The 14,124-nt window shown below is 41.4% G+C and overlaps 1 protein-coding gene across 3 annotated transcripts in view; it reads right to left on the bottom strand.

Annotated features, from left to right (window-relative positions):
- Nucleotides 1-13,529, bottom strand: part of ddx3xa (DEAD-box helicase 3 X-linked a) — a 62,295-nt gene extending 48,766 nt beyond the window's left edge. For all 3 annotated transcript variants that reach the window (XM_041211446.1, XM_041211447.1, XM_041211448.1), the window contains exons 1-3: nt 13,217-13,529; nt 4,214-4,274; nt 1,687-1,737 (exon numbers count right to left, since the gene is read on the bottom strand). In XM_041211446.1, the coding sequence (XP_041067380.1) occupies nt 1,687-1,737; nt 4,214-4,274; nt 13,217-13,261 (157 nt within the window). In that variant the 5' untranslated portion in view covers nt 13,262-13,529. The remainder of the gene's footprint in view (nt 1-1,686; nt 1,738-4,213; nt 4,275-13,216) is intronic.
- Between the last annotated feature and the right edge of the window lie 595 nt (nt 13,530-14,124).

Below are 14,124 nucleotides of genomic sequence, written 5' to 3'. Positions count from 1 at the left end.
CCACCCTCCTATGGATCAATAAAATTCAAACTTCATGAAGGTAATTACAGTTAATGATTTTAGAAAAGAGAAAGTTTATGAAAAGAACTGGATAAACGAGGCAGGAAACCAAATAAACCGCTTTGTAAGATAGAAGCACTCAAAACAGTGGCCATATTAAAAGCATTTGCCGCCTTCAATGCATCAAGTTTAAAATTAAAATGCAGGACACCCTGACCTCACTGATCAACTTACTCTATTTACTATAGGCACTCTCAAGATTGGCACAAATATGCATCTGACCCCACATGATAGTTGTCAGTTTTTCAAATATCAGGAAGAGATTCCACAGTACAAATTTTGCATTTTCAGCTATTATGCATCAAAGCAAATTCTTAACGTAATCACAAATCATTCATTTATGCATTGTCATTTACATGTTATTGCAGAGGGAATCATCATGACAGTAAAACAATGCCATAAACCAAGCTTGCTATGAATGTTTCATTGCAATCAGCTAGATTTCTCCCAGCTGATAAAAGCATTCTACCAGACATGACATGTTGCACAGTCTTTTCTGTAGTGTGCAGTTCAAATACACAAACCTGTAGACATTGAGAAAAATCAGGGCTGCTTATCCACCCCAACAGGACTTTTCAAAAACTAAAAATAAACCCCAAAAAAAGCACCAGCAGCTGCAAGTCAGACTGGAAGAATGAACCATGTTAGAATTCACACCAAGGGCAGCAACTTTGTCATTTAGACAAAGTTTTCCATATTAACATCCTGAGGGAAGAAGGATCAACTTGCCCAAATATCATGCAGCCTGCTTGATATAAAATCTTCTGCAATGCGAATTCTAACTTACCATACCTAGTGGCTGAGGACAATGCTGACCCCATTTAAACACTATCTTGAACCAACTGTCTAGAAATAATTTTAATCAGCCAGAGGGGTAGTTGGGGAAATCCCAAAGTTTCAACTTGTTTCTGATTGGGACACATGTCTGTCAAATCAAAATTCTCCTCCACCCATGTGTAAAAGATTTAGGATCTAGTTTGACCTGCAAGTTTGCCAACACCCCAACTTATGTCCCCAGTTCTCATTTAGGTAGAAATCCTTCACCAGATTCCACCCACAATTCCAATGTTTTTGGCAGGTGGCATGGGGTGGCAGCATGCCATCTTCTGCTCAATTCCATCTGTCAGAGTTCGAGACATGCTTTGTACAAGCTGTATGATGGAAAGTAATTGATGCATATCATTGCTAAATTAAAAACTCAACAACTTAGGTAGCAGCATAAACTAGCAGCTGCAAGACATCGGTGGAACATTTTTCATCAAATCGTAGAAGATAGATACGCTCCAGACTACATGAAGTACAGAAAACTAAAAGCTTCTAAAAGTGAAATAAAAAGTGAAGCTAATAAAATTAACGGACAAAGATAAAGCACCAGAAACTAAGGCCAGGGGGAAGAAAAATATCCCTTGCAGTCTAAGGCAAAATATGATTTAGCAGAGGGAGAATACTAAAGGATGCAGAATCTTTAAAGAGCATAATCACCAACACATACAATTACCAGCTGTATGCTCCCAACTTTACCTGATCATTTAAATCAGGTAAATTTCAAGCAAGGTACACAAAACATGAACTCAATCTATTTTAACCATTATTCCTCAAGATCTTGAATGAGTTAAATCAACTTACCATTCTTGGATGCCTCTTTATTTCTTAGGTGAGGAGGAATATAACGCCCTTCTATATTAAAAAAAAAATCAACATTTGAAACTTCGTTAATGGCAAACCTTTCCAATGTTTAAAAATCTCAAACCACCTTCTCAAAAAAAATTCCATGTCATCCATCAACACCATAATTAATAATAATGGTCATGTATCCTTGACTTTGTACTTTTAAGCACCTGATGAGAATTAGGTAGGGTACGCTTCCATTATGCTTTCTTTCTCAGGCTAAATTGACATTGGTGGGCACCAACTATGTAACTCCTTCAGTAAGGGTACCAATGATCCGTTGCTGTGCAGTCAGTAACACTGACAGATTTAGGATTACAATTTGAAGATTTCAATATAACCAAACATTTGATAAGGGATATATTAACCATAAACATCACCCAGCAGGGGTGCTTTCAAGAGATCACATTACTCCAAATAGCTTAATTGGACCTCGAGGGAAATCAAATATGACCTTCAAATCCCCATTCCAGCTGCTGGGCAAGAACATATAAATTTTATAGCAGACACCAAAGATATTCCTTTGAGAAATTTGGATTATTCAAAATTTACTTAAAGTCATTCCACAAATAAAATTCCAAGTTAGAAATGACAATGGGAATAAACATGATTGCTAAAAATTCATCCCCAACTTTAGTAGTTAATTTTCAAAAGCATGTGTACACCTCTGAAACATTTCATAAAGTCCCAATCACAAAAGAATACCAGAAGCACAATTACTAGATTTGATCATTTTCAGAAACAGTAATCAAGTCACATCCAGAGTGAATATCATGAACCAGGATATTAATGAAACTGATTGGAACATTGTGCATTGGGTCTGGAGAATTGAAGAGAGGGGTTGCTAACAAGATTTCCTTCAGTGAAGGTGAAAAATCATCTGAATTTAGCATACAGCCTCTGGTACTTGTATATAGTTATGTCAACAAGTCCTCTAGTATTTCACCTTGAGATGTTCTTACAAGTTGAAACAAGGCCTACTGGACTGTATGACAGTGCATTTGCCCACATTACCATCAGAGAGCTAATTTAGACTGAGCATGCATAATTTAACCCTTAACCCTCAATATCCTTGCTGTAATTATCTGCTCTCCATGCTCAATGGCCGTTACATCTTTTCTCAGATGTGATACCCAAAACTGAATGCAGAGACCTCATGATGGAGTCTGAACAGGGTTCTATAAAGCCAATCCCCTAGAAAATAACATTCCTTTCTGGTTACTTTTTGTATCTGTGCCTTAGTTCAGATGTGCACGTGGAACCCTAAATGCCTTTTCTTCTCCACAGCTCTCAAGAGTCTAAGGATCAAATATCAGATTTCCATCCAACATGGACGACATTTCCACACATCAGAAACTGGAATTGGTATTCATTCCCTGCTTGCTGACATCTACATAACATAATAGCATCTGTAAATCTGACCCCTCCAAAGTATAACCAGTGGAGCTGAGGCCAGAGCACAAAACCAAGGATCTCTTGTCTCACCAGGCTAGTCAGGGAACATTCAATTTATCCCCACTTGACCTCCCAATTACCAACCCATATCACAATTTTACTTCAATCCTAAGCACTCATTTATTTTAATCTCTGGTGCCGAACCCGGTCAAATGCTTTCTGGAAACCCATATACAAATCGTACTAGCGGCTTCATAAAACATAGCTAGATCAGTCAGACGTGAACTACCATTCACAAATCCACGATCATACTCAGACTTAAGAACTTCTCCACAGCTGATGTTAAACCAACAGGTTAAAGATTGCCCCTCCCTTAAAATAATGGAGTGTCATTTATAAGTTTTCCCAATCCAAAGTGGTATAATTCTTGAATTCAGACAGGAAAATTGTAACAACAGCTCCTTTAATGCCACAATAAGAATCAGGATGAGAAGCAGAAAACTGCAAAAAGCCACAAACATCCTCCCATTGACTTGCATTTAGGTCTTCCTGTACCACTGGTGGTGTGTCATCTTCCTATTGTGCTTTTTTTTGTACAAAAGACTTTTTCCTGCCTTTGTACAAGTTTTCTTTTAGCTTGGTAGTCATTAGCTTATTGAGGGCGGTTGCATACCAACTTAAACACTTGTGGGTTATCTGCTAGTTTCGTATTGGACCAAACACTTTCCAACGTACCGGCAGATTTACGCAATAACAGTCCAGCCGAATTCAACTGACTCGGTTGACTTAAACGGTGTTTTGGCTCCCATTGGCAAACTGTTCTTTTCCTTCACAGTAAAGAAATTCTGGTTAGCTTCTGATAGCTAAATCTGATATGGCTGGTCGTCTTCTCTATCCCCATAAGATTTACTTTTAGGTTGACAACAAAAAAGTGAACACAGGATTTTACTTCTGTCTAAGTCAGTAGAAGAAAGGAACACTTAATGTTTTACTACAGGCTTATAGTTCAGCCAATTAGTATCCCAGATACATGATAGAGCATGACTGCAGCTCATGTGATGGAAATATCTGCAAGAAAGAAGCTACTTACTGCCTGCCCCACCAGCACTCTGGGCATCACCTGCTGATGACGTCAAGTCTAGGCCAGCAAGCTGAAATAGAACAAACGCAAGTCAGTGGACACAAGTTTAGGTTCAATTAAGCAATTACTATACCAATCTCTTCAGTAATTATGGATTTCACTTAAGTATTAAGCTATGAACTTATGGAAAGATTCAGATCTACACACAGACTGCAATAACTACCATTTCATCATGCCAAGCAACCCCAGGCATTCATTACATTATGGGGCTTTTAAAAATGGGATGTAATGTAATTAGCCACATTCTGGCACAGGTAACAGATTGACTCATTCAAGAAAAGGTGAAGTAGTCAGGAGGGTGGGCAACATCGTGTGCTCTGCCTGAAGTCTGTCTGTCCTGTGCCGGAGTCTTTTCATTTTACAACTGGGCTGAAATACATGGGGAGAGCAGGCAAATTTGCCCTCAATGTCACAAGCAAAAAAAAAAAAAATAGGGGTTGGGTGGGGGAGAAACTTTAAAAGTTGCCCCCACATATCACTATATCCTGGCTCCTCCAAAGCACCAACAGGCCTGAACTGCTGGTGGTGGAAGAACTAAGAGTCAAATGATACTCTTTGCAGAGCCTTTTCCTCCCTTTGGATTTTTTAATTTTACATCTTTTTGCAGTTTTTTTTTAAAATGGGGGAGGCAGCTGTTTCTGGCAGGTGCCAGGGAGTATACACTGGATAAAAAGCAAAATACTACAGGAGCTGGAAATCTGAAATATATCTAGTATATCCTGGAGTTGTTTTAGTGACAGAGGCAGGGGGCACATGGAAGAAGAGGGTGTGGAAAAACAACATTGTTCACTTTCACACTTACAGGTTGTTATTTTATTTAATCGATGTATTCCCAATTCATTTTAAAAATCCATTTAGTCTCTAAACCCTACACCTGGCTTTCAAATTTACAAGCTACTGCTAGAATAACCAAACAAGTAAATCAAATCATTTTGAATGGCATTTTTATTCTTTCACAGGGTGCGTGCATTAATGGAGAGGCCAGCTTTTATTGTCCATCCCCAATTGCCCTCCACAAGGTGGTAAGCCGCCTTCTTTAATCATTGCAGTCCACATAGTGCAGGTACACCCACAGTGGTGCTTGGGAGGGAGTTCCAAGATTTTGACCCAGCAAGTGAAAGAACAGCGATATAGTTCCAAGTCAGGATGATGTGTGGCTTAGAGTGAAACTTGCAGGGTAATGCCGTTCCCATGCATCTGCTGCCCTCTAGTTGGTAGAGTTCACAGCTTTGGAAGGTGAAGGCAGCTTGGCAAATTACTGCAGTGCATCTTGTGAATGGTACTGCTACAACTGTGCACTCATCCAGGCAAGTGGAGAGTATTCCATCATACTCCTGACTTGTGCCTTGTAGATATACAGGCTTTAGGAGAGGGGTCAGCCGGTGTGCTACTCATGCAGCCTCTTGACCTGCTCTTGTAGCCACAATATGTATATGGCTAGTTCAGTTCAGTTTCTGGCCAATGGTATCTGATTTTGATAGTAGGGATTCAAAGATGCAATGCCACTGACTGTCAAGGGGAAAACTGCTTTTTTGTCCATGTTTGGATCAACGCTGTAGAACAGGAACAAAGTGGCTGCGGCAGAGCCCAAACAGTGAGGTTATTGCTGAGTAGGTGCCACTTGACAGCACAAATGATCATCCCATCTATCACTTTGTTGAGGATTGAGAGCAGACTGAGTAATTGGCCAGGTTGGATTTGTCCTGTTTGTGGACAGGACATACCTGGGCCAAATTCCACATGTCCAGACCTGAGCTTAATATCAGCAACCGGAGATAACAGTGCAAATGAAGGAAAACTGTCCAGAGTCTTTTGTTCCTTTAATGAAGACATCACCTTCAAAAAGAACCTTGAAACCGAAAAAGTAGCCCCCATAAAAAAATGTTTTAACCCCTTACAATAAAGTCACACCATTTGTAGGGGTTATTTACCCATGAAACCTCACAAACGAGGAACAAGTTTATGAATGGGACTCTTCAATTAGATATGTTCCAGCCATGCGAGGGCAGCACTGGTTTGAGAAGTTATAGTACGCCACAATAACAAGTTTCTCTTCACTGAAGCCATTAGACCTGCTGTGCACATTGCACACTTTTGCCTTGTTTCTGATTTCCAGCACTGGCAGTTTTATTTGCAACCTATTTAAAAATTGTGGTCAAAGAAAGAAAAGCCACAGGGCCAACACGCGGTAAAATATATCCTGGAAAATTCCTCTCCAATTCCCACCTCCCCCAGGTCACAAACTCGCCAAGGAAGTCACACGAGTCAGATTACAAAGATTTATAAAGACACTTATATTCTGTATGTGATTTCTGTCCTCAACAGGAACTAGCCTTGTTCTCAAATATTCAGCGAGTCAGCACCTACCACACAGCCTGTATTATATTCCAAAACCTCATTACTGAGAAAAGACCTAGTATCCAGGCTACTCCTGCACTCGTTTAAGTGTTCACTGTTTTTCCCAAATCTGTTAACTTGGAATAAGCTATAAAATTACACAGACAAATCTGATTTGTGCATCTGCAAATAGTCTTTGTGAAATAAAAGATCTTTTGCAAAATTTGGGCATTTCAAATGTGAATAAGTGAACACCGTACACCGCATCACCCATCGCGTGAGCAAAGTACAAAGCAAAGGCAAGTGAAAACGCAAACAAGGAAGTCACAAAAGGCAAGACTTCACTAACTTCAATTTTCAACACATCCAGTATTGAAATGCAGCAACAGGATTCTAGAAAATAATGTTCAACCTTCTTTCCTTGAGCTACACCCAACCCTTGAAAAAAATGTGCACTCTGCCCATGCAAAGACATCATTTGCTTTTATTTCGCTATCCAGATCTTAGACAGTAAGTCATCTGCACTGATAATTTGCACTCCATCTTAAAACTGCATAAATTAACAGGAATCAAAAGTTCCAAGTCAACAGACTAGTAGAAATTAAGCAATTCTGAGGCTCAAATCTCCCCACGCCCCCCGTCTCACCACTACAAGCCTCGTAGACTTGTGTTCTTCTACGCAATATTAATCTGTCAACCATTGGTGGCTGTGTCTATGCCCTAAACTCCAGCATTGCCCCCATGCCTCTATGACACTCCTTTAAAAAGCTAATCCCCTTGTCCAAGCTTTTGGCTCATTTGTCCTAACCTCTCATGTGGTTCTGTCACATTGTTTATTAAAGTTCCATCAAGTACCTTGGTGTTAATTTAAGTGCCCTATATAAATGCAAGTCAAATACACCTCGGCCATTTATATTCACATGTTGACTTCATAAACACCACTTCATAATTGAAAGCAGCAACTGAAACTGGACATTACATCCTTTTACCAGTGATAGCATCAACACCCGAGTTTCATGAGTCCCTCAGTTTGATCATGCTGCAGGGAAATTCATCTCCAATCAGCTTCAAACTCCCAGATTACATTTATAAAGAGAAAAATCATGAAAATTGAAGAAGTGCATCCGTCCAATTGTTCCCACCAAACTCTACTCCACCCCCAAATGGACAGCTGCTTGGCTATTCAATTGTTAAAACTTCCTCTGGAGTTCATGCAGCTCTATGGAGCTGCACTCCAAAGACTTAATGCGAGAGATTGAGAGAAACGCCAAGCCATAATTGAAGAAATAGTAGACATGAGATTCTTTGACATATGGTACTTAGTAGGAAGCGTTCTTTCCAAAGGTACCATTTTGATGTTGCTCCAGTCTAGGAAACAGATTCTCTCCCTCAACATATGCTATTTAAGCCAAGAATGAAGTTTAGTAGCTCAACCTAGTGAAATCTCTCCATGTGCAAGTGCTTATCCTTGCTCAATTTTCTGCTCTGGGGTCACTGGTCAGTAAATGATACCTGTGGATCAGGGAGTGAGAAAAGTAACTGTAGAGCCTCTACACAGAGCAGGCAAGAAACCAAACCTGCCTAACATGCCTCAGTGAAAAATTTACAAGGATGTTACCATAAATACATCAGTATCCATATCAGGAAAGGATCGACAGGCTTGGTCTATGCTCACTTAATGGGGAAGTCAGAAAAAACCTCTTTATCCAAAGCATGTTAAGAACGTAGAACATTCTACCATGGATTGGCAAAGCAAACAGTATGGATACATTTAAGGGGGAAACTAGACAAGCAGATCAAGGAGTGAGCAGATGGTTACAATGGCAGATTTACAGGAAAAAAGATGGAGGCATGAGCAGAGCATAAACACCAGCATGGGCTGGCTGGGCCCCCTTACAACACTACAGTTATGTGGCACCAACAAACTTTGACTGAGCTTTGGTATTCGATGAATACTCTCAGAAGTACAGTGACTCCTATACCACTGCCTGGCAAACACTCCTGAATACTTCTCTCCAGTCTAAAAATCTCCACTTTCTCTTTAGCCAATACTGTTACTGCCCCGTTAGTACCACAGATAGGGAGCTGTGTCAAATATCTTGTAGTTGGACTTTCAAAAAGGTATCAACCACACTGTTCTCAACCCTGTTACTTTGAACAACTCAATCAAATCAAACACCAATGAAAGTTCAGTCATGGAACTTCAACTGTTTCTCTCCTTAAAGATGCTGCCAAATCTGCTTGAACTGAAGAAATCTGCATTTTCTACTCTAGAAGAGAATATAGCACACAAGCCATGTTCCCTGCCTCTAGAACAACTACTTTTTGGTCCCTAATCAGCTTCACCCTGCTGACTGCTTCAGGGGTTTGTGTTCCTTTTACATTAGTATCTAATCTTGTCTCACTTTGCCAATTCATAGGTACAGTCTCAAAACCAGCAACCTCAGGACCAAGTCTGTGCTGGGTGTGGATTTGCCAGCTTGAGGCAAGGTGATGGTTGTCCTCAGCCTCTCACATACTGCAACATGTCTGCTCCTACTTAGCCCTGTCATTTGTCTTGCTTGGTCCTAGAATCTGGCTATTTCCCTCTGCTATTCTGCTTTTCATTCTAAAGATCATGTAAATATACATTCCATGGGTGGTTATAAGTGCTACTTACCTATCAGTAACAGCAAACTGTTGTACAGTACTTTTACCACCCTTACAGCTAAGGTCTGGGCTGAGTCAAGGGTTGCTTCGAAGAGTCAGAGGGCAGGAAATGACAGGTGCACAATACTGCATGGAAGCAGTCATTTTGTTCTTCATTCCACTTCTGGCCAAAGAGCACATTTGGAATTTTTGCTTTCTACCATGGATTTGTGGTTAATTAACTTGCAAAATAGTACAAATGTTGTGGGACTGAATGCTTAAATCACTAAACTTTTAATTATACACTCGTCTCCATGGGGTATTATAGGAACATAGGACTTAGGAGCAGAAGTAGACCATCTAGCCTTTGAGCCTGCATCACCATTTGATAAGGTCATGGCTGATCTGATTGTGGTTTCAATTCCACTTTCCTGTTTGGCCCCCATAACTCTCAACTCCCTTGTCTATTAAAAAATCTATAAAACTCAGCCTTGAATAAATTCAATTACAAACTTCTACTGTTTTCTGGGAAACAGAATTCCACAGACTAACAACCCTCAGGGGAAAAACCTTATACTTAACCTGTGTCTCCTGGTTCTACTCTCCCCTAAAAGAGGGAACATTCTCCCAGTATCCACTATCAGGATCCTGTTTCAATATCATCTCCCGTTCTTCTAAACTCCAATGGGTGTAACCCCAACCTATCATAGGACAAGTCCTTCATCCCAGGAACAAGTCAAGTGAACCTTCTCAACTGCTTCTAACGCATGTTTTTTTTCAAATAAGGAGACCAAAACTGTACATGATAATCCAGATGTGGTCTCACCAAGGTCCTGTGCAGCTTTTCTTGCATGGCCCACTTAAAAATGGTTTTCAGATAAGGTACTATACCTGTATTAGATTTCTATTTTCTATATTCAGCGTGGTTCTCTGCTGTATTCTGAGCCTTACAAATCTCTCAAGTCTCCTCAAATTTGAGCTTTAGACATCCAAGTCTTCACACTCCTTCATGGGAGTGTGTGCCTACTTTGTGACTAAACCATCTCAAACAATTATCCAGGAGACCTCAATTTGGTATTATTATGCATTTACCCCAATGACAAGTAAACATCCTGTTATGACCAATGCCAACTAAATAAAATCACCAGGTGCTATATTTGCAGAGATTCCTTCTAAGACTGCCCTACCAAAAAAACAAATACATCTGATTTCCTGAAGTGGTAAAGAAAGTCATGTACATGTTATATTGGGTTCATTCACAGAGCTAACTGAGCTCTATTATTCACGTATAAATTTTCAACCACACATCCGGATCAGGAAACTGCTGTACAAGACACCCTGCCCCTATAGAACCTGCTCAAGAACACCATGTGTACTTCAGTGTGAAGTTGCCTCATTTAACCAAGATACACAAATTCTCAAAAAGCTGGGCATATCCATTGCAGTATAAGTAATTTTTCAATGGTGTGGCAAATGTTAATTACTGCCATCTAATTAACTTCACAAATTGTAAGAGGGTCTCATTCCTTCAGATACCATAGAAGATACTTTTAAAATCAATTATCCGTTGCAATAACTCAATCTTTCCCTTCCTGTAGGTGACTTGAAGTTGAATAAACAGAAGGACTTCCTGGTTCACAGCATTGCTCATTAAGAACTCTACCTGGTTAGGCAGAAGCAGTTGATCGGACACTGCTTTTTTTCAATTCAATGTTTTGACTTGAGTACTTCTAGTGCACGATTCCATTACAAACCTACATGCAAATAAAAAAAATCTGACCTATTATTAATTTAGCAAGTGCTAGTGTCCAACTCCAGTTGGAAATACCTTTTGCCTCTCTCGAACACTGGGATTGAATCGTCCTCACACAAAATTTGAAGTATTCTCGCCGCCTACATATGAGTTATATTTCGTTTAAGAAGCTCACATTGGCTCTTGCAAATTTGTTGCTCTGGAAATATTGTTGGTACTTTGCGATCACGCGATGCTCAACCCAAGGCTGGAAGTCACCCTGACCTACTTCTGCAATTCAAAGCCTAACGCCGGAAATTATGATCGACGGTTCGCAAAAATCCGTTTGATTAGGGATTAAGACAGTCCTTTTTTAAAAATTGAGACACTGGCGTATGACTGCGACAAGATCCGCGCAGCGAAATGATCTCTTTTAGCAAACGGGTCACACGTTGCTGAGCCAGCGTTTTCTACACCACATTGTAGTCTCAAAAAACCGCACGGCAGGAGAAAATGGCATCGCATGTTCGTTACGTTTACAGGAAACTTAAACCTTTGTGACGAACCTTCTCCACCCTTTCCACAATTGCCCGTCAGTCTCCAACATGTACACGCCCCGTCTTCGTCAGAGAAATTAATCACTGACAACTCCATTTTAATTTTATTTAACCCCCCCCCACGCTTCCCCCCCCCCCCACCCACCCCCCCGTCCATTGTACATTTCCTATCCCTCTGGCATTCAAAACAGTTCTGCAATCCCTCCGTGGAAACACTACTTAACTTTCAACAAAAACGTTTAGGACCTTTTCCGAAACGATTTCATAACCTGCCCGCAGGAAGAAGTGTCCCACTCCAGCTCATAAGGTGCTGCGCCAGACACAATGATGGCGCAGTTTCCTAGCGCACGGATACCGAGTAAACAAGAAAGGCCAACAGCCAAGGCATTGAAGCTGAATCTCCAGCACTTATCTGCCCTCCGAACAATTGAAATACCTGATTACAGAGCCAATTCTAAACACGCATGTACTGTCTCCGGTTTTATTATTTATTGTTCAAAATCCCGAAAACATACAAACACCAGCCCACAGTTAATCTATTCATCTCGAATCCAATCACATTTAGGATTTAGAAAACTTGTGCAAATATCGTACATAAACAGGGTTAGGAAAGTAAGGTATTGGGAGCTAATCCACGCACTCCGGAGGAGGATAGTAAATACGAGGAAATTACATAATTCTCTCAACTACCGGCTTTTCAATGTAAAGAAAGGAAATACCAAAGGAGGTACAGCCACGAAAATTTAGACCGAAAGAATCTGACAATTATTTTTAAGTGAGTCAATCTGGAATTAGTCAACTGGCGCGACGAATGATTAAAAATAACTAGTTGTAAAGTGACTCAAGTGGAGCTGATTTTGATGGATTTTTTTTTCCATACCAAACAGGCCAAGGCCAACTCTTCATTTCTTATGCATTCCCTTGTTAAAATACCAACACTCGAGCTTTAGGGAAGAATAATTTAGCAGAGTTAATGACGCCGAGATTGAGACTTCAACTGACAGCCGAAGGCCTTTGAAACGATGGGAAATGTTGAGGGGGGTGGGGGAGGGCTTGCAATTTACCACAAAGGCCGCCATTACACATTTCACTAGTTAATTTTTCCTGCGCGCAGAAAAGGAAACCAATACCAACTACCCCACCCCCACCCAAAAAAATCCCAATGAAGAAGGTCATATACTCAAAAAAATCGAATCAACGGATCAGAAGTCGAAGGGGGGTAGGGGGTTGCCGTTTAGAAAGCGTCTTCCCCTCACCAGCCGTGATCGAAACAGACAAAGACCACGGCTCGGGTTATTTCCACCACATTTTTGCGCCACATCAAGGCCCGGGCCATCGAGAGAAACCGGAGCTCATCAAAATCCAGGGTCGGATTTAAGGGGATTGGATGACAGGATCACCCACTCCTACTATCCACCAACCTTTCTTTTTAGGGGTGGGGGGGGGGGGGGGGGAAGAGGAGAGAAACTTTAAAAAACAGACTCCTCCCCACCAGCTACAGCCCCGGCGACTTCGAGAAAGACAAAAGCCGCCATTGTGGGCGAGCGCCCCACGGCCAGGAGAGGAGAGAAACGGGGAGGGAGGTGGGGGGAGGGGGCAGGGTGTGCTCCCCTTCCCCCACCCCCCCCCCCCCCACCAACTCCATCACCTTTAAAATTCACCATTTAAAAATAAAACGCGGAGCTCAGAGCCACTCACCTGCTGATCTAGATCCAGTACATTTCCGATGGCCACATGACTCATAACTAAAAAATAGCGAGTAAAAAATTTCCGACCCAGAAAAAAAGGAAAAAAAAAGTTGTTTTTTTGGGGGGGAGGAGGGTTGGGAACTTTTCCTTGTGGAAATCTTTCCTTTCCCCTTTCGATTTGTTTTGCCAGCAACAGAGAAACAAAGAGTAGGAGACCCAGATATATTGCCGATCCAGCACTCGGTACCGGTGTCGCTGATCCTCCGCCCGCTGCCGCACTCTCTCCGTCGTCCCTTCCTCTCTCGTTATCGTCAATTCGCGTTAAGGCCGCCGGGAAACGGGGTTGGCCACGTGACACTCATCCCAACCAATCAGCGAGCCGGCCACTCGAGCGCGCTCGGGACTTGATTAAAGGACGGCACCAGTCTCGCGAGAACCAGCTCAGACCCCGCCCCTCTGCAAATATCGCGAAGCTTGAGCTCCTCTTTTCTCCTCCTCCTCAACCCCCCCGTTCCCTTTCTCCGCAATGGTCAATGGTCGGATATGTTTCCAATAGCAAAGTTTTATTTGGTTAGATGAAAGGAAAATACTGCGGTGGCTGGAAATCTGAAATGAAAACAGAAAGTACTGGAAAAATTCAGCACTGAATACGGACTCGAAACGTAACTCTGTTTATCCCTCCAGAGATGCTGTCAGACCTGCTGAGTTTTTCCAGCATTTTCTGTTTTTATTTGGTGGTACCATCCACTCCTTTTCATTTAAAGTTTTACTCTGAAAACTATATATCTTAAAAAAAACCCCGAAAACCAGGGGACTACAAGCCAGTCAGTCAATGGTGGAGAAACTATTGGAAGCAATTCTGTGGGACAAAATTAATCTGCACTTGGAGAGACAGGGATTAATCAAGGACAGTCAACA

The sequence above is a fragment of the Carcharodon carcharias genome, chromosome 18, assembly GCF_017639515.1.
Source record: "Carcharodon carcharias isolate sCarCar2 chromosome 18, sCarCar2.pri, whole genome shotgun sequence".
NCBI classification, from domain to species: Eukaryota; Metazoa; Chordata; class Chondrichthyes; order Lamniformes; family Lamnidae; genus Carcharodon; species Carcharodon carcharias.
This window is presented reverse-complemented; position numbering and strand designations above follow the sequence as displayed.